Below are 21,092 nucleotides of genomic sequence, written 5' to 3' on the forward strand. Positions count from 1 at the left end.
CAGGAGGGCGGGAAAAATGTCGGGAAGGCCCTCCCGCTATTCTCCGACCCGTCGTGGGGGTCGGAGAATTTCGCCCAATGTTTTGGCTGAATGGACATAGCAGTGGCAAACGGAATTTAATCCAGACAGGTGTGATGGATTTGAGGAGGGCAAGCAAAGCTCGAGAATACTCAATAAGCGGGAGGATATTGAGAGGGGTAGGGGAAGTTCAAGACCTTGGGCTGTATGCCCACAGGTCCCTAAAGATGGTAGTGCAGGCAGATAAAGTGGTAAACAGCGCCGGCCCTAGGGTTGCTGGCGCCCCGGGCAAGCTGAACTTCGGCGCCTTTGGGGGGGCGGCCCGAGGGCGGGGCGGGGGGGGCGGACCCGAGGGGGGGCGGGGGGGGGGATGGAGGGGGGGGGGGGGCGGGGGGAGCGGACAGAGCCGGGAGGGCGGACCGAGCCGGGGGGGCCGCCCTGGGGAGGGCGGCCACTGCGCATGCGCTGATTGGCACCGGCCCAACTGCGCATGCGCGGGACCCGAGTCTCTGGTGCCCCCTAGCACATGGCGCTTCGGGCGACTGCCCGAGTTGCCAGTGCCTTGAGCCGGCCCTGGTGGTAAACAAAGTATATGGAATGTTTTCCTTCATTGGACAAGGTATCAAATACATGCAGGGATGTAAAATATAAAACGCTGGTGAGGCCATGGCTAGAATGTTGTGTACAGTTCTGGCCACCACATTACAGGAAGGACATAATTGCTCCAGAGAGAATGCAGAGGAGAATTACAAGAATGTAGCCAAGGCTTGAAAATTGTAGCTATGAAGAGAGATTGGATGGGCTGGGAATGTTTTCCTCAAAACAGAGGAGGCTGAGGGGTGGCCTAACTGAGATGTACAAAATTATGGCGGGCTTAGATAGGGTCGACAGGAAATATCTATTCTGCCTAGTTGAGGAGTCCATTACCGGGGGCATAGATTTAATGGATCAGAAGAAGGATAATCGGGGATATGAAGTAAAATCTTTTCATTCAGAGTGGTGGCCATCTGGAATTCACTGCCTGAATTGGGGGTTGAGGGTGAAATTCTCAACTCCTTTGAAAGGTACCTGGATATGGGCAGCATGGTAGCACAGTGGGTAGCAGTGTAGCTTCACAGTTACAGGGTCCCAGGTTCGATTCCCGGCTTGGGTCACTGTCTGTGCGGAGTCTGCACATTCTCCCTGTGTCTGTGTGGGTTTCTTGCGGGTGCTTCGGTTTCCTCCCACAAGTCCCGAAAGATGTGCTGTTAGATAATTTGGACATTCTGAATTCTCCCTCTGTGTACCCGAAAAGGTGCCGGAATGTGGCGACTAGGGGCTTTTCACAGTAACTTCATTACAGTGTTAATGTAAGCCTACTTACATAGAGAAATACAGCACAGAACAGGCCCTTCGGCCCACGATGTTGCGCCGAACTTTTGTCCTAGGTTAATCAAAGAATTTTGGACAATTTTTCATGGCCAATCCACCCAACTTTGGATTGTGGGAGGAAACCGGAGTACCTGGAGGAAACCCACGCAGTCACGGGGAGGATGTGCAGACTCCACACAGACAGTGACCCAAGTCGAAATCGAACTTGGGACCCTGGAGCTGTGGAGCAATTGTGCTATCCACAATGCTACCGTGCTGCCCTTAAGAAGTTAACCTACACTCCATTATTCTACCCTAATCCATGTACCTATCCAATAGCCGCTTGAAGGTCCCTAACGTTTCCGACTCAACTACTTCCACAGGCAGTGCATTCCATGCCCCCACTACTCTCTGGGTAAAGAACCTACCTCTGACATCCCCTCTATATCTTCCACCATTTATCTTAAATTTATGTCCTCTTGTAATGGTGTGTTCCACCCGGGGAAAAAGTCTCTGAGGGTCTACTCTATCTATTCCCCTAATCATCTTATAAACCTCTATCAAGTCGCCCCTCATCCTTCTCTGTTCTAATGAGAAAAGGCCTAGCACCCTCAACCTTTCCTCGTATGACCTACTCTCCATTCCAGGCAACATCCAAAGCTTCCACATCCTTCCTAAAATGAGGCGACCAGAACTGCACACAGTACTCCAAATGTGGCCTGACCAAGGTTTTGTACAGCTGCATCATCACCTCACGGCTCTTAAATTCAATCCCTCTGCTAATGAACGCTAGCACACCATAGGCCTTCTTCACAGCTCCATCCACTTGAGTGGCAACTTTCAAAGATCTATGAACATAGACCCCAAGATCTCTTTGCTCCTCCACATTGCCAAGAACCCTACCGTTAACCCTGTATTCCGCATTCATATTTGTCCTTCCAAAATGGACAACCTCACACTTGTCAGGGTTAAACTCCATCTGCCGCTTCTCAGCCCAGCTCTGCAGTCTATCTATGTCTCTTTGAAGCCGACAACAGCCCTCCTCACTATCCACAACTCCACCAATCTTCGTATCATCTGCAAATTTACTGACCCACCCTTCAACTCCCTCATCCAAGTCGTTAATGAAAATCACAAACAGCAGAGGACCCAGAACTGATCCCTGCGGTACGCCACTGATAACTTGGCTCCAGGTTGAATATTTGCCATCCACCACCACTCTCTGTCTTCTATCGGTTAGCCAGTTTATTATCCAACTGGCCAAATTTCCCACTATCCCATGCCTCCTTACTTTCTGCACAAGCCTACAATGGGGAACCTTATCAAATGCCTTACTAAAATCCATGTACACTACATCCACTACTTTACCTTCATCCACATGCTTGGTCACCTCCTCAAAGAAGTCAATAAGACTTGTAAGGCAAGACCTACCCCTCACAAATCCGTGCTGACTATCCCTAATCAAGCAGTTCCTTTCCAGATGCTCAGAAATCCTATCCCTCAGTACCCTTTCCATTACTTTGCCTACCACCGAAGTAAGACTAACTGGCCTGTAATTCCCAGGGTTATCCCTATTCCCTTTTTTAAACAGGGGCACGACATTCGCCACTCTCCAATCCTCTGGTACCACCCCTGTTGACAGTGAGGACGAAAAGACCATTGCCAACGGCTCTGCAATTTCATTTCTTGCTTCCCATAGAATCCTTGGATATATCCCGTCAGGCCCGGGGGACTTGTCTATCCTCAAGTTTTTCAAAACGCGCAACACATCTCACAAGGTTTAGCTCACAAGGCTAAATCGCTGGCTTATAAAGCAGACCAAGCAGGCCAGCAGCACGGTTCGATTCCCGTACCAGCCTCCCCGGACAGGCGCCGGAATGTGGTGACTAGGGGCTTTTCACAGTAACTTCATTGAAGGATACTTGTGACAATAAGCGATTTTCATTTTCATTTTCATTTCACATCTTCCTTCCTGACAAGTATCTCCTCGAGCTTATCAGTCTGTTTCACACTGTCCTCTCCAACAATATGGCCCCTCTCGTTTGTAAATACTGAAGAAAAGTACTCGTTCAAGACCTCGCCTATCTCTTCAGACTCAATACACAATCTCCCGCTACTGTCCTTGATCGGACCTACCCTCGCTCTAGTCATTCTCATATTTCTCACATATGTGTAAAACTCCTTGGGGTTTTCCTTGATCCTACCTGCCAAAGATTTTTCATGCCCTCTCTTAGCTCTCCTAATCCCTTTCTTCAGTTCCCTCCTGGCTATCTTGTATCCCTCCAGCGCCATTTCTGAGCCTTGTTTCTTCAGCCTTACATAAGTCTCCTTCTTCCTCTTAACAAGACATTCAACCTCTCTTGTCAACCATGGTTCCCTCACTCGACCATCTCTTACCTGTACTTGTGACAATAAAAAAAAGATTGGGGGCATAGCATCAAAATAATGGGAAGTAGATTTAGGACTGAGTTTAGGAGGAACTTCTTCACCCAAAGGGTTGTGAATCTATGGAATTCCTTGCCCAGTGAAGCAGTTGAGACTCCTTCATTAAATGTTTTTAAGGTAAAGATAGATAGTTTTTTGAAGAATAAAGGCATTAAGGGTTATGGTGTTCGGGCCGGAAAGTGGAGCTGAGTCCACAAAAGATCAGCCATGATCTCATTGAATGGCGGAGCAGGCTCGAGGGGCCAGATGGCCTACTCCTGCTCCTAGTTCTTATGTTCTTATATGCACCTGAAGTTGCATAACTTGCAAGATTATGGATAAAAGCAAATTACTGCGGATGCTGGAATCTGAAACGAAAGAGTAAATGCTGGAAAATCTCAGCAGGTCTGGCAGCATCTGTTGGGTGAGAAAAGAGCTAACGTTTCGAGTCCAATGACTCTCCTCAGAGCTCGAAGATGATGGGCCTGCCGTTGGAAAGTGGGATTAAAATCAGCGGCTAGTTTCTTTTTTCCCTTCTTTTTTGGCCTGTGCAAACACAATGGGCTACAATAGCTACAATTTTCAAGACCTGGCTACATTCTTGTAAATCTTCTCTGCACTCTCTCTGGAGCAATTACGTCCTTCCTGTAACGTGGTGACCAATGGGCTGAAGGGCCTCTTTCTGTGCCGCGACTTTTATATGGTTCCGAGGAACACAATGATCACATTGTTTTTTGAAAATGTTGATGCACTTGTAGATTACTAACTGTCTGAAGTGACATCTGTGACCCATGATAGTTTGGGAAGATTTAGTGGCACAAAAGCATAACACGCTTCCACAGAATTAACAAGGTCTCTGGTCGTTTCCAGGTCAATGTGCAGCAGGAGACACAGCTCTATAAAACCTTTCTTTGAAGCAGAAACATGTTCAGATTCTTATGATTGGATCCGTAAAAGCAGTATTGAGTCATGAGGGGGAGGTGGTGACTGTGAAGGATGCGAACATAGGTGTCACTCCGCCCCCCCCCCCCCCCCCCCCCCCCCCGCCCCTGCCCGCCCCATTACTGCCCCTATCATGAATTAACTTTCATCATCTGAAGCATTCAGTACTTATTGAAATTCAACACATAATGTTGAATAAATCTGAATTTATCTTATGTTATTTTAAGACGCCCTGCTATCCAATTCAATTTAATCTATATTGTAGCTGCTTTGAATACCATCAGTGTACATTATAATTCTTTAGTCCATGTATTCTCCGTTATGGTATACTTTTCGAGGAATATAAAAATCTTTGGAGATGAAATTAATTTGGGCTGGAGCACAAGACTGAGAGTACTGAATGGGCAGAGAATCCCATCCATTGTTTTGCACAACATGGGCGAAATTCTCCCCTACCCTGCGGGGCGGGGGGTGCCGGCGTGGCAGAGTGGTGCCAACCACTCCGGCGTCGGGCCTCCCCAGAGGTGCGGAATTCTCGGCACCTTTAGGGGCTAGGCCCGCGCCGGAGTGGCTCCCGCTCCGCCGACTGGCGCCAACGGCATTGGCGCTCCGCCGATCGCCGTTGGGGCTGGCCGAAAAGCCTTCGCCGGTTGGCGTGAGTCCGCACATGCGCCGGAGCGTCAGCGGCTGCTGACGTCACCACCGGCGCAAGCGCAGTGTAGCGGGTCTCTTCCGCTTCCACCATGGTGGAGGCCGTGGCGGGGGCGGAAGAAAAAGAGTGCCCCCACGGCACAGGCCCGCCCGCCGATCGGTGGGCCCCGATCGCGGGCCAGGCCACCGTGGGGATCTGATCACCCCGCGCCCCCCCCCAGGACTCCAGGGGCCCGCTCGCACCGCCAGTCCCGCCGGCACAGAGGTGGTTTAAACAACGTCGGCGGGAGAGGCCTGACAGTGGCGGGACTTCGGCCCACCGCGTGCCGGAGAATCGCCGCGGGGGGCCCGCCGATTGGTGCGGGGGGCACGCCAATCAGCGGGGCGCGATTCTCGCTCCCGCCGATTCCCGGGTGGCCCACGGCGGGAGCGGGATTCCGGCCGGCCCCGGGTGACTCACCAACGCTGCGGGGGGGTCGGAGAATTCCTCCCCATGTTCCTGTAGAATGTGTTGTCATTCCCATTGTCCCATATTGAATCAACATTGCTTCAACCACGGGCAGCACGGTGGCACAGTGGTTAGCATTGCTGCCTACGGCGTTGAGGACCCCGGTTCGAATCCCGGCCCTGGGTCACTGTCCGTGTGGAGTTTGCACATTCTCCCCGTGTCTGCGTGGGTTTCGCCCCCACAACCCAAAGATGTGCAGGTTAGGAAAATTGGCCACGCTAAATTGCCCCTTAATTGGAAAAAATAATTGGGTACTCTAAATTTATTTAAAAAAAACATTGCTTCAACACATCACTGCCATTCACTATTTACTAGTTTTAACCAAAGTCTTGTTTGTTTTTCTGATCATAAAGTACCGTACTTTCATGATCCTAGCAACCTTTGTCAAACAAAGAATTTCAGCTCATTTCCTCCTCAAGTGTCTTTTTATATACATCAAACATCATCCATTAAAACCCTATGGTTTTACTTTGAATATTTTTTCTGCTTTCACACAAGCTTGTAGATTGCTTACCTCTTAAGTGCAGACGTCTCTCCATGGTCTGTCCACATTTTAGCTACTAAGCCACAAAAACATTTCTTCCCATTGAAACCTTTTTCAATTGAGGTGATTCTATTTCTGCATCTTGTTTCCTCTTTATAGATAATCTAATCTCTCATGTCCAAGTTCCAATCGTTTTGGCAGCTGACTGCAGGTGTTCATGGTATGGTGCTGTTGCTAATTTTGCTCCTACTCTGAACTCAGCGGGGGTGGAGGGGAGTGGAGATGGGGTGTGGGTTAGAAATTTGGATACTGACTATAGAGTTCTTAATAATAAACTTGTGGTCTTGATGCTGCTACAGTTATATTAAGATTCTTTGACTGTCATTTGGCTAATAAGAGAATTGCGGTTCTCATCAATAATGCTCTTACCTGAATGACAGCTTTTGGCTCCTGGCCTTCATCCGTAACAATAAGTCGTGCCCTTCCATTTCTTTCATTGTCTCGAATGCCTGCAGCGACCTGGGCAGCCTTTAGACGCTCGTACTTATTGCACTTTGAGCCACACCACTGATAAATGACCTGTTGAGCATATTATGAAAATATTAGGCTAAGGTTTTCCATTGCTGTTGTCTCATTTACTTCAATAAATGCTGCACTGCCTGCAGATTGTCTCAATTTCCTTCAGCTTTACTGCACTCAGCAATCAGTGATCACCTAACATTTGCATAGGCTGCTGATTATTTCATGAATTAAATATATGTAATAACATAGTGTTGAAATGAAATGCAGCTATCAATAGGGAGAATCCAGATATAAATAAGGAGACATAGTGATTCTTCTATGAAGTTGAGATTAAAAATCAAAAGCAGAGTTTACCTGCTGGACAAAGGTTAAAGTATCCTGGGTATAATTGTGTGCTCAAGGACATTAAACATCTATAGAATAGAGTATGGCACATCCTCTAATACAAGGCAGTTTCCCCCCGAAAATAAAACAGGATCTGGCCTATACATCATCTCAACAAGGTACTGATAACTTGTAAGGTAGTACAATTTAGCAATGGACAACCTTAAGAGTGAAAAAAATAATTTGTCAACTGAATTTTGGAAACTGAGTGTAGTGACTGCACCTCTCAGTATCCTATTTGCTTGAAGGATGTTGACTAAAATGAAGAATGTTGCTGATAGCAAAGGATATTGTCCAGCACTGGTGCTTAAAATACTTCCTGCTTTTTCAGTTCTTTTATGGTATAAATATTGAACCACACAGTAGGATTTTTACATTTGTTGCATTCATTCCAGTGTCACTCAAGATAAAGGCATAGATGTACAGTATAATGATAGTTCTCCCATTAATTGGGGTAGAGATATCTTCGCAGACTCAATAGTTTTCTCCTCAGGGATTTAAGGTAAATGGTGCTCTAAGTATTGATGGATATCTTAAATATCTCTCGATTACATTAACGAGACTTGGATTCTCTATTAGTAACAAAATTATATTTACTTTTCCCAGAACTGCCAGTGTGGCGATTACTAGCAAAAGTGAATTGCATGTTCGGCTCTTCAATAAAATTTTATATAGCTCAGAAAATATTGTCTCATTTAGTCTTCTGTATCCAAACTCGAAAACCCATCTCTGTACACTCTTCAGGTACATTGTCGAGGAGTGATTCCAGGACCCTTATAGCTCCGGGTTGCTATAATCTACCTTAAATTTGTTAAAAAGGCTTTCTGGAGGACAGTAGTATTCTCTGCTGGTTCCATTCCTTTGGGGAAAGTTAGATCAGTCCTTCAGACCTATTTAAGTGTCTGTGAGGCATATCTGCCTCAACCTTAAGTGAGTGCGATCATCTGAGGAATATGCCCGATCCAGAATAGTCCCAAAAAAGGATAATGTTACAATCCACTTCAGTTATGTACAGTCTTGTAAATCTGTGGCCAGAAGTTTGTGTTGATCAAGCGGGAGAGCATCAAACCTGGAATCATGCAAAATCGCGTGAGAAGGCTTTGGGTGTGTCCCCTGATGAACTCATGCAACATTACGGTTGGTGGGCGCTCGCATGAGTCAGAAGTGCCCCCGCCGACAATTAAAGAGGCAATTAAGCCCATTATGGAGGCCATTGGTGGCAACTTTTATGTGGTCTTCCCACCTTTACGGTTGGTGTACGGACCAATTGGCCAGGAGGCCCGCATGATTTTGCAACAAACATGTTCCAGGGTGTGGTGATCACAAGTTAACTAGATGCAATACAACTGAGCAAACACTAGAGGGGGCACGGGAGAGCCATATAAATAGACGGGGACAGGAAGTGAGGACACACTTCACTGAGGGCAGAACTTGGAGCAACACAGATACACCCACATCAGCTAGGAACACTGAAGGTAACCTTAGGAAACAGCTCTGAAGAGTGAACGAACTTACAATAAAGCATCTTCTCCACATTTGAGACTACGAGCTTTATTAAGACACGAGTAACAACACATGGTACCAAGGAGTGGCTTCAGACGCTTACTACAGGACAACTCAGTGGCAGACACAGAAAGCTCAAAATGGCATGGAAATCTCCTACTGGACATTTGACTTTGGAAGACATCGCTAATTCGAGGATGTGGCTTGGACACCCAGAGCAGCTAGACCTGACTGGCAATGTAAGAGGTATCTGGAAAAGGTTTAAACAAATGTTTGATTTGGATCTCTTAGCTAATGAGGTACAAGACGCCTCCGACAACATTAAAATAGCAATTCTCACCGCAGGGCCTGTAAATAGGAAAGTGTACAATGGATTTAAATACTCAAAAGATGAAGACAGAAACAGCTTACAAACGTTACTAAACAAATTTGAAGAGTACTGTGAGAAATTTGAACAGCAAGACATACTCAGAGTCCAAACTGCACAGAGACTGAGTGATGCAAAACTTAAAAAATCACGAAAAGAACAAGAAATCGCGAATGAAAAGTACAGATCAAAAAGAAGAAATAACAAGAATTTCTCACAAAGCCAAAATGCTGAAACCCAGTCCAAATCGGGAAGAGAAGGTAACTTACAACTTTTAGAAATCCAGTCCAGATGGGACAGAAAAATCGCTGAAATCCGCGAAAAAATGGCGTCGGAGCACATTTTGCAGTCTCCGGTAAGCAAAGAACTACAAATTGCGTCTGCGCATGCGCCGGAACCGGAAGCCGCGCATGCGCAGTTTAAAAAATATCGCGGTGCCGATCGTTATGCGCATGCGCAAGCCGCGCATGCGCAGTCGAAAACAGTTTTGGTCGCGGATCGGTATGCGCATGCGCAAGCCGCGCATGCGCAGTCAAAAAAGTTTTGGTCGCGGATCGTAATGCGCATGCGCACGCCGCGCATGCGCAATGGAAACAAAACCGCACAGTGAAGGAGGAAGGCCGATTTGCGCATGCGCAATGCATTCCTGCGCGTGACGTCATGACGTCTGAGCATCCCGACCACGCCCACTTAAAAGGGAAATGCCCGAAAACTGCAAACAAGACACTTAAAGTGGTAAACACAAATTTTCTTGCCTCAGAACACAGAAAAACGCCTGAACTTAAACCAACAGCTAAAAACAACTTGCACAACACCCTGAAAAAAGCATTCTGCACCACCCAAAGTGAAGAGAACAAAAAGAATTCCGAAACAACAAAAGATGATTTGTTTTTCAAAGATTACCTCTCAGACATGGCTGAGTCAGTCGGATATGCTTATCACAGCATCAGCGACACGGTCGCAAAGCACAACACGAACCAACTCGTGGTAGATGAATCCAACCAAGATGATTTGGTTTTCAAAGAACACTACTCAGACATGGCTGAGTCAGTCGGATATGCTTATCACAGCATCAGCGACACGGTCGCAAAGTTCAACACGAATCAACTCGTGGTAGAAGAATCCAACCAGGATGATTTGGTTTTCGAAGAATACTACTCAGACACAGCTGAGTCAGTCGGATATGCTTATCACAGCATCAGCGACACGGTCGCAAAGTTCAACACGAATCAACTCGTGGTAGAAGAAGCCAATGAAGATGAAATGGGTGTCAAAGAATACTACTCAGACATGGAGGAGTTATTTGGACATGCTGATCACAGCATCAGCGACACCGTTGCAAAGCTCAACACGACTCTACTCATGGTAGATGAATCCAACACCATGATGCCATGGCAGCTCGTCGATACATTGGATGACAGCAATACCCTAGACGAAGACGACGCCACACAGAGAGCACAGGAAGACTCCACAGAGCGAGCGATGACAGGCTCCACAGTGCGAGTGATGAAAGACTCCAAAAGGGATGCAAGCAAACACTCCCTGGCGAACACCATGCATGAACAAGACCATGAAGGTAAACCCGCTGTATCTGAGCAACCGCAAGCAGACTATGAAAGTCTACCAAGCTCACAGGAACACGAAGAAGACAACGTACATCTAACCACTGACACCATGCATGCGCAAGACCATGAAGGTCAACCTGCCATATCTGAGCAACCACAAGCAGACTATGAAAGTCTAACAAGCTCACATGAACAAGAAGAAGACAATGCACCTCTACCCACTGCATGCGAAGACAGTGACAAGGTGATCACACTCGACGTACAGGATCACAGCGAGACTGACAGTTCTCAGCTTGTCTGTACCGAAGCACAGAGCGAAAACAGTAACAAGGTGATCGCACTCGACGTACAGGATCACAGCGAGACTGACAGTTCTCAGCTTGTCTGTACAGAAGCACAGAGTCGGGCCACCCAACAGTCCAGAGAGACGATGCCGAAAGAAAACATGCAGATTTTGACTCCAGAAGAGGAGCACCTGGAGTCCAGAGAGACAACGCCGAAAGAAACCATACAGATTCTGACTCCAGAAGAGGAGCACCTGGAGTCCAGAGAGACCAAGCCGAAAGAAACCATGCAGATTTTGACTCCAGAAGAGGAGCACCTGGAGTCCAGTGAGACAACATCAACAGAAATCATGAAGATTTCACCTCCAGAAGCGGAGCACCAAGAGTCTAGAGAGACCACGTCAAGTGAAATCATGCAGATTTGGACTCCAGAAGAGGAGCGCCAGAAGTCCACAGACACCACGTCAATTGTAATCATGGAGGTTTTGACTCCAGAAGAGGAACGCCAAGAATCCAGACACACCGCGTCAAATGGAATCGAGAAGAATTTGACTCCGGAAGAGGAGCACCAAGAAAGCAAAGATGAGGAATCCAATTCTCCACAAATGATTGATGTCACCTGCACCGATGCAACATCAGATCATTCGCACTACTCTCGAGACGAAATGCTCAATGACTCAAATTATCCACTCGGGACACGAATAGAGTATAACAAGAAAAACAACAGTCAAAAGAAGCACAGCAGAAACGGGACAAACAACAGCAAGAACAAAAGCAACATGAAGCGCGACAAGACCAACAACAATAGCAAGAAGCACAGCAGAAACGAGAACGACAACAGAAAGAACAAAAGCAACATGAAGCGCGACAAGACAACAACAAAGTCAGGCACAAAGATAGCGACAACGACAGAGACAGAGACAACAAGAACGGCAACGAAAACAACAAAGTCAGGAACAAAGATAGCGACAACACCAAAGACAGAAACGACAAAAACAGCAACACGAACGGCAACGAAAACAACAAAGTCAGGAACAACGACAGTGCCAACACCAAAGACAGAAACGACAAAAACAGCAACAAGTACGGCAACGAAAACAACAAAAACAGTAACGACAGAAACAACAGCAATGAAACAACGACTTGTACACAATGGTACTACTCGGCACATGAAGGACAATGCCACAGCTCACTGCAAAACGATGACAAGACTACAAACATGTCATGGGATGACAACGAATCGCACAAACTCACGTCTGCTCCAGAACGAGCAAGCACACCAGCATCCAAGGCGGATGAGACAATAAATCAACACCACAAGCACAGAAAAAAAGTCCATGCCAGTCAACATCAGTGAGGGGACCATGCAAACACCTCGGGATGATGCAGTGGGTACTTAAAATAATAAGGAACACCAACAACATTCACAGCGGACTTGCAATATCAATATCACCACGTCATCAACAACAAAAAGAAAAAAAAAAGCTCTGAACAAATTCATCAAGTTTGGACTCATAAATGTTTTTATTAAGATTGGACATATAACTACATTGGCTTTGTACAATATGCAATAGCACCATCACCTGCATAGATACGCATATCATAAGTAACTGTTTTCTATAATTTTCTTTAACGATGTACAGCAAATATGTAAAGAGAAAAAGGGGGATGTGGTAATCATAGATTTACTAGATACAAAAACAACTGAGCAAACACCAGAGGGAGAGCTATAAATACACCGGGACAGGATGTACAATTTTCTTTAACGATGTATAGAAAATATGTAAAGAGAAAAAGGGGGATGTGGTGATCACAAGTTAACTAGATGCAATACAACTGAGCAAACACCAGAGGGGGCATGGGAGAGCCATATAAATAGACGGGGACAGGAAGTGAGGACACACTTCACTGAGGGCAGAACTTGGAGCAACACAGATACACCCACATCAGCTAGGAACACTGAAGGTAACCTTAGGAAACAGCTCTGAAGAGTGAACGAACTTACAATAAAGCATCTTCTCCACATTTGAGACTACGAGCTTTATTAAGACACGAGTAACAACACACAGGGCAGGGTAAAACATCTGGAGTGACACAAAATAAAAGAAGACATTTGAGGGCTGAGCTGCTATGTGGTCTGCTGTCAGGTGCTTGAATTTGCAGTGTAGACATAGTTTGCAGCATTTCTTTCAGCTCATTTCATTTATGCAGAACTGCAGGTCCTCGAGGCAGCTCCACAGCAGCTGACAAAATTCAGGGAGCTCACTGGAACAACCCACCCGCACCCTGACTTTTCTAGCCACCCACCCTCTTCCCGTCCCCTGACAGTCCTGGCCCTTTCTCAACACACGTTTCACACTGGCTGCCAGTTAACTGGCCAGTCGGCGTGAAATCATGGTCATAGTCCGATCGCACCTGGAAGCGTAAAATCACATCCGCTTTCGGTCCCACCGATCGCACATGCCTGACGAACGCAAGATTCAGGCCTATTTGTAACAGAAGAGAGGGCACAAAGGATAAGGTTGAGGTCTAAAAATAATTTTTTATTTGGCAAGCACTGAAAATCCACAGTAGAAATTAATTTGCTTATATGCAACTCAAATGCCGTTGTTGATGCATATTTTGTGATGTACATGAAAAATAAAATAGAATTGGAGTAATTTTACAAAATTGTGCTTATAATAGAGCTTCCACAGATATACAATGATGTATATTACATGAGATAATACTTTTAAGAAAGTTTATTTTTACACTTAGTTTGCACCTTGACATGAGCAAAGCAGAAAACCCGGAATACTTGGAACTCAGCACCCATTCTCTTTCATTTGTGTTTTTACACTGGATCTCAATTGGTGCACATCATAAAATATCCTATACTAAACAATGTAATAATCTGTAAATGGTGAAGAACACATCTGAACTAACTTAGCTAATTAATCATTGATATTGTTTGACAATAGAAACAAGGATTGCTTTTATCTCTGAATGCTCAGCTTTCAGGTATAACAGAGGTAACTGTAATAAGGATGCGGGGAGTCCACACCGAGTAAAATAAAGAAATGTAGTTTTATTTACAAATGATATACACTGCCCGGTAGATCCCTACCAGGTTTCTCGTCTGGTCGGACCCTTACAGACCAACCTTTTATACAAAGGTTAATAGAGATTCCCCGCCCCTAGCGGGAGAGCTCAGACTCCAGAAGGGCCACGGGGAAGATAATCATTCTCACCCCATAAACCTCCTGCGGGCTATTACAGTGAATTTTATGCAGGGGTGTGGCAGTCAGAGGAAAAGGATGTAGACATTAGGGACAAGCCTGTCTCTGCTTGAGTCGAGTCGCCCTGCAGCAATTTAGTGGGCATAACTTCCACTCTGGCCAAAGAGGACGTTCTGCCTTCAAGAGTGGCTGGGCAATCAAATAGCCAGCATCTCTCATATCCCAGCAATGCCACCCGGAGTGAATACGAGGCACGCCTGTGCCTTGTTTACAGCTGGCCCAAGCTGCTGACTCATGAATAATCTGATGTTTAAAGACCTTGAGAGGCGCAGCACTCAAATGCACTGTGCCTGCATAGCATCAAAAGCACGGAAGAAAAAGAAAATCAGCCCAACAGCTCTGATTTTAATTGTTATCGCATGTCATATTACCTTGAGATATGGTGAGCCAGTGTCACTCTTATTACTATTTACTGAGATCTCCCCATTCTATACCCGCAGCATAAATAGATAACATGTTGTGGAAACTCTTAGATATATTTATCCAACACAGGGAACATACCAACTAAAACATTAACAGCCAAGTTCAATGGATTTCTCTTACTGAACTCCATCAAGGCTTCCTGTGCAAGTGTCTGGAAACATTGAGCCCACTCCCTTTCATGTTGTGCCATTATTCAATAATTGCCAGAATATATTCAATTCCTGCTAACATCTGCTCCAGCCACAATACCACTCCCATTTAAAAATCTGCAGATTACATTGAAGCAGTTCAGACATGTTTTAAGTGTAGCCAGCCTTTCACAATATTTGCCTACTGATGACAAATTCAGCAGTTTGTGCAAGGTCTTGGCTGAAATCATGTATCTTCCTGCACTTCTTTTTCTTTTGGGAATAGCGGGGCGAGGATTCCTGAACTGATTACTAGCCTTACATCACCAACAAGGTCTGACATTGGACTTGAACCGAGAGCTTCTGGTCCAGAGGTCTGGCCAGTACCACTGCATCATTAGACCTCTTGCTGAACTAATCGAACTAACGAGACAACACAAATTTAGTGTTCTGTCTGCATTATAATCAATGGGTATAAATTAATTAATAATCTTTATTGTCACAAGTAGGCTTACATTAACAATGCAATGAAGTTACTGTGAAAAGCCCCTCGTCGCCACATCCCGGCGCTTGTTCAGGTACACAGAGGGAGAATTCAGAATGTCCAATTCACCTAACAGCATGTCTTTCGGGACATGTGAGAGGAAACTGGAGAACCCAGAGGAAACCCATGCAGACACAGGGAGATCTCCAGGCATTCACAGCAAAGGCATATGAACAGATAAACATAGAGATCAATGCCACAGCTCCAGCTCTGAGGACCTGGATAGTGTACTGGAAGTGGTTCAATGCCCTCACATGAGTAGGCAAGGTTAGTGAATGCAACTCCAAATACCATATCCTCCCAACAGCACTACCAGTCCCACATATTGCTTGATGCATCACCACTCACCCAGCAGCAATCTCTAGCAATCATGATTCATGATTAACATCCATCTCTCCCTCAATGTAAGCAGAACTAAGGAGCTGGTCATTGACTTCAGGAAGCAAAGTATCATGCACACCCCTGTCTGCATCAATGGTGCCGAGGTGGAGGTGGAGGTGGTTCAAATTCCGAGGTGTACACATTACCCACAATCTGTCCTGGTCCACCCAGGTCAACATTACAAACAAGAAAGCACAAAAGCCCCTAAACTTCCTCAGGAAACTAAGTAAATTCGGCATGTCCACATTGACTCTTACCAATTTTTACAGATGCACCATGATGACGGCATGGTAGCACAGTGGTTAACACTATTGCTTCACAGTGCCAGGGACACAATTCCCAGCTTGGGTCACTGTCTGTGTGGAGTCTGTACATTCTCCATGTGTCTGCGTGGATTTCCTCCGGGTGCTCCGGTTCCTCCCACAAGTCCCGAAACACGTGCTTGTTTGGTGAATTGGACATTCTGAATTCTCCCTCAGTGTACCTGAACAGGAGCTTGAGTGTGGCAACTAGGGAATTTTCACAGTAACTTCACTGCAGTGTTAATGCAGCCTACTTGTGACAGTAATAAAGCATATTATAGAAAGCATCCTATCTGACTGCATCAACTTCACTCCCTCTGTCAGCATTCCGCAGAGACCATTCTCTCCGGGATAATCTAGTCCGCTCCTCCACCATACTCAGTACCTCTCCCATCACCCATGGCACCTTCCCATGCAATTGCAGAAGGTGTAACACCTGCCCCTTCACCTCATCCATGCTTAACATTCCAGTCCCAAAACACTCATTTCAGGTTAAGCAGCGTTTCACTTGCACCTCTTCCAATTTGGTCTATTGCATTCGCTGCTCTCAATGTGGTCTCCTTTACATCAGAGATACCAAATGTAGACTGGATGATCACTTTGCTCAGCCACCTTCGGTCTGTGCGCACTCAGGACCCTGACCTTCCCGTTGCTTGCCATTTTAACCCAAGACCCTGCCCCCATGCCCCATGTCTGTCCTTGGCCTGGTGCAATGGCCAAGTGGAGCTCAACGCAAACTGGAGGAACAGCATACCATCTTCTGGTTAGGCACGCTACAGCCTTCCGGTTTCAACAGCGAATTCAACAACTTCAGATGATTAACTCTACCCCACCTCGACCCCTTTGTTTTCATTCCATTTCATTTTAAATGTCTTTTACGTTTTACTTCTTTCTTGTCTTTCTTTATATCTATTTACCCCTCCCCACTCTTACCCCCTATCTTATCGCCCCTTTCCTTACCTTTTCTCTCTTTGCTTCCCCCTTCCCCACTTTTCTCATTTTACCTCTCTCCCACCCATGTCGCCCTCCGTCCACATCTACATCTGTCGCAGCTTACCCTCTGATATTAGTTTCTCTGCTGTTTGACCTTTCACACCATTTATTCTCCATAGGGGCTGCCATAAGCACTCTTTTCCCTTTGTTTCTGTGGCTATGACTCATCTTCCATTCCCTCACCCTACAGTATAAATATCTCCCACTTTCTGTGCCTTTGAGCTTTGCAAAGGGTCATCTGGACTCGAAACGTTAGCTCTTTTATCTCCTTGCAGATATGGCAGACCTGTTGAGATTTTTCAGCATTTTCCCTTTTGGTTAACATTTCCCATTCCAGTTATACTGGGCTTTGGTGGCCATCCGGATGAAACAGTGAACAGCAAACTGAGGTATGTTGGCAATGTCACTGGTTCTGCCGGGAAGAATGCTGAGGTGGTCTTTATGGTCACTGGCAGTGCCATCCTCACCCTTCTTAGTGACTGCAGGTCTGGTTTGAGGAGGTGGTGCAATTCTACAATTGTTTCCAATATGTAGCCATTGTGGACACTCCTGGCTGAGATGCAAGTTGAAGAAGTGTCCTCTGAAGACTCTGGGTGAATAAGGCCTATTTGCTGAGAACCCTGGTCCTCTCTCTCTCTGCACACACCTTCTCCTCTCTGTAACTGCTGTTCCATTTTCATATCCTGCTGCAGCCCAAGAGGAACTCTATGTTACCATAAACGAGCAGGATTTCCACTCAGTGGCCTCTCAAATCCACACAACCCTTCCAGAAGCCCTGGACCATTCAAAGAACAAAGAACAAAGAAAAGTACAGCACAGGAACAGGCCCTTCGGCCCTCCAAGCCTGCGGCGACCATGCTGCTAAACTAAAATCTTCTACACTTCCTGGGTCCGTATCCCTCTATTCCCATCCTATTCATGTATTTGTCAAGATGCCCCTTAAATGTCACTATCGTCCCTGCCTCCACCACCTCCTCCGGCAGCGAGTTCCAGGCGCCCACTACCCTCTGTGTAAAAAACTTACCTCGTACATCTCCTCTAAACCTTGTCCCTCGCATCTTAAACCTATGCCCCCGAATAATTGACCCCCCTACCCTAGGAAAAAGTCTCTGACTATCCATTCTGTCTGTGCCCCTCAGAACCTCCGTCGTTCCAGTGAGAACAAACCAAGTTTATTCAACGTCTCCTCATAGCTAATGCCCTCCATACCAGGCAACATCCTGGTAAATCTCTTCTGCACCCGCTCTAAAGCCTCCACATCCTTCTGGTAGTGTGGCAACCAGAATTGAACACTATACTCCAAGTGTGGCCTAACTAAGGTTCTATACAGCTGTAACATGACTTGCCAATTTTTATACTCAATGCCCCGGCCAATGAAGGCAAGCATGCCATATGCCTTTTTGACTACCTTCTCCACCTGTGTTGCCCCTTTCAGTGATCTGTGGACCTGACTCAACATTTTCTGACTCAACATTTTTTTTCATTTCCCTGTTTCAATAGCATGGAGAACAGTGTCACGACAGAAATAAGTTGTGCAGCCACTGTTTTTCAGAAAAGACATTAAACCAAGGCCCCTCAGTCCACTCAGCAGGATGTAAGAGGTCTTGTTGCATAATTTGAGGAAGAATACAGAGTTCTCCCCATTGTCCTGGCCAATAATTATCCTCAGTCAATATCACAAACAAAAACAAAAACAAATCTTGTTGTTGGTAAGACCCTGTCGCTGCTACATTTCCAGTATTACTGCAGTCACTATGGGCAGGATTCCCTGACCTCCCAGCCTCGTGTTTTTTGCCAGTGGGAGGCAGTGCGCTGTTCATGGTGGCGGGATTCCCGGCTCCCGCCGCTGTCAATGGGAATTCCCATTGAAGCCACCCCATGCCGTTGGGAAACCCGCAGGCAGGGGTGGGCTGCTGGTGGGATCAGAGAATCGCACCGCCAATGAACAGTTGGAGAATTCCGGCCTACATGTCAAAAACAGTGTGCATCGTCTGTAAAGTATCCTGTTATGTCCTGAGGTTATGAAAAACACTATATTATTATTTTTTTCTCATTGCAAACCACGGCAGCATGGAAGACTTACTTTTTTTTCCCAAATGCTGTAATATAAACTAGTTAAGAACTCAGAAATAAAGAAATAGGAGCAGGACTAGGCCATTTGGTCGCTCGAGTGAATGCACTGCGATTTAATAAGATCATGGCTAAACTGATTATGGCTTTAATTCTGCTTTCCTGCCTGGTTGCCATAACCCTCAACTCTCTTGTCAATAAAAAAAAATTGTCCAACTCAGCCTTGAGTATGTTCAATTATCCAGCCTCGGCTGCTCTCTGGGAAGAGAATTCCAAAGTCGAAGAGAAAGAAAAACCCTCCTCATTTCCATCTCAAATGGGAGACCACTTATTTTAAACAGTGTCCCCTAGTTCTAGACTTTCCCACTCGGGGAATCATCTTCCCAGCATCCACCCTGTAAATGCACCTCAGAATTTTTATATGTTTTAATTCGATCACTTCTCATTCTAAACACCGATAAGTAGATATCGAACGTACTCAATCTTTCCACATAAGATAGCACTAGGTGAACCTTCACTGAATCGCTTCATAGATCACTGAAAGGGGCAACACAGGTTGAGAAGGTAGTCAAAAAGGCATATGGCATGCTTGCCTTCATTGGCCGGGGCATTGAGTATAAATTCCAATGCTATTATATCCCTTAAGTGAGGAGACCGATACTCTACCCAATACTTCAGATGCATTCTTACGAAGGCTCTGTACAGCTGTAGCAACACTTCACCTCTTTAATATTGTGTTCCCCTGTAATAAAGGCCAACATTCCATTTGTCTTCAGAATCACTTGCTGCATGCTGGCTTTTTCTGATTCATGCACAAAGGGATCATGGTCCCTCTATCAGAGATTTCTGCAGTCTCTCTCCACTGAAGCAATATTCTGGGTTTTTTATCCTTCCTGTCAAAGTTTTCCCACATTGTACACCATCCGCCAATTCTTTGCCCACTCACTTAAACTACCTTTGACTTTTAGCTGAGGCTTTGCATCCTGCTCACAACTTGCTTTGATGCCTATCTCTGTGTCACCAGCAAGTTTAGCTATAATACACTTGTCCCTTCATCCAAATTTTTGATGGAAGTTGTAAATTCTTGAGGCCCCAGCCATGATCCTTGTGCCGCTGTATTTGTTACAGCTTGCCAACCCAAAAATGACCCATTCACCTTGACTCTCTGCTTCTGTTAGCTAACCAATCTTCTATTTCTGCTAATATGCTACCCCCAACATCATGAGCTCCTATCTTGCTATGTAACCTTTTATGTGGCACCTTAGTGAATGCCATTTGGAATACATCGCATCTACTGATGCTCCTTTATCCATCATAATTGTTACTTCCTCAAATGACTATTAAATTAGTCAAAATGATTTCTCTTTCACAAACCATGTTGACTCTGCTTAGTTAAGTTATATATTTGGGGCTGTTGCTGTATTGTTGCATGGTCACTTTGAGAGTCTAGTCACATGTATCGTTTGTGATGTTATTGGCTGCTTTGTGGGTTTTGCTTCAGTCTAGATCAAGCCTTTGTAGAATTAACAGCTATTCAATAAGCCTGTGTTGTTATTTGCATTCAACCCCACTTGCTACAATTTCATGTCCTTTTGTCCTGTGAGTGCAGAACATAACAAATTATATTACGGTTTTCTCAATGTCCTATTATTTTCTTAATAATGGATTCAAGCATTTTCCTGATGATAGATGTTAGATTATTTGGCCTATAGTTTCCTGTTTCTGCCTTCTTCCTTTCTTGAATAGAGGTGTTACATTTGTGGTTTTCCAATCCCACTGGAACCTTTCCAGAATCTGTGGAATTTTGGAAGATGTAAACCAGCATCCACTATCTTTGCAGTCAATTCTGTTTTACACCCTCGGACTCATCATGTCCAGTGGACTTGTTATCCTTTAGTCTCAATAGTTTACTTGGTTTATTAATGTAGTGCATCCCTCAGGAAGATCAAAGTTACAAGCTCACTATTTACA

The 21,092-nt window shown here is 45.5% G+C and overlaps 1 protein-coding gene across 2 annotated transcripts in view; it reads right to left on the bottom strand.

The window, feature by feature from the left end:
* Window positions 1-21,092, bottom strand: part of scin (scinderin) — a 214,812-nt gene that overhangs the window by 127,619 nt on the left and 66,101 nt on the right. For both annotated transcript variants that reach the window (XM_038797494.1, XM_038797495.1), the window contains one exon: window positions 6,807-6,956. In XM_038797494.1, coding sequence (XP_038653422.1) covers window positions 6,807-6,956 — 150 coding nt within the window. The remainder of the gene's footprint in view (window positions 1-6,806; window positions 6,957-21,092) is intronic.

This window comes from Scyliorhinus canicula, chromosome 5 (genome assembly GCF_902713615.1).
Source record: "Scyliorhinus canicula chromosome 5, sScyCan1.1, whole genome shotgun sequence".
Lineage (NCBI taxonomy): Eukaryota > Metazoa > Chordata > Chondrichthyes > Carcharhiniformes > Scyliorhinidae > Scyliorhinus > Scyliorhinus canicula.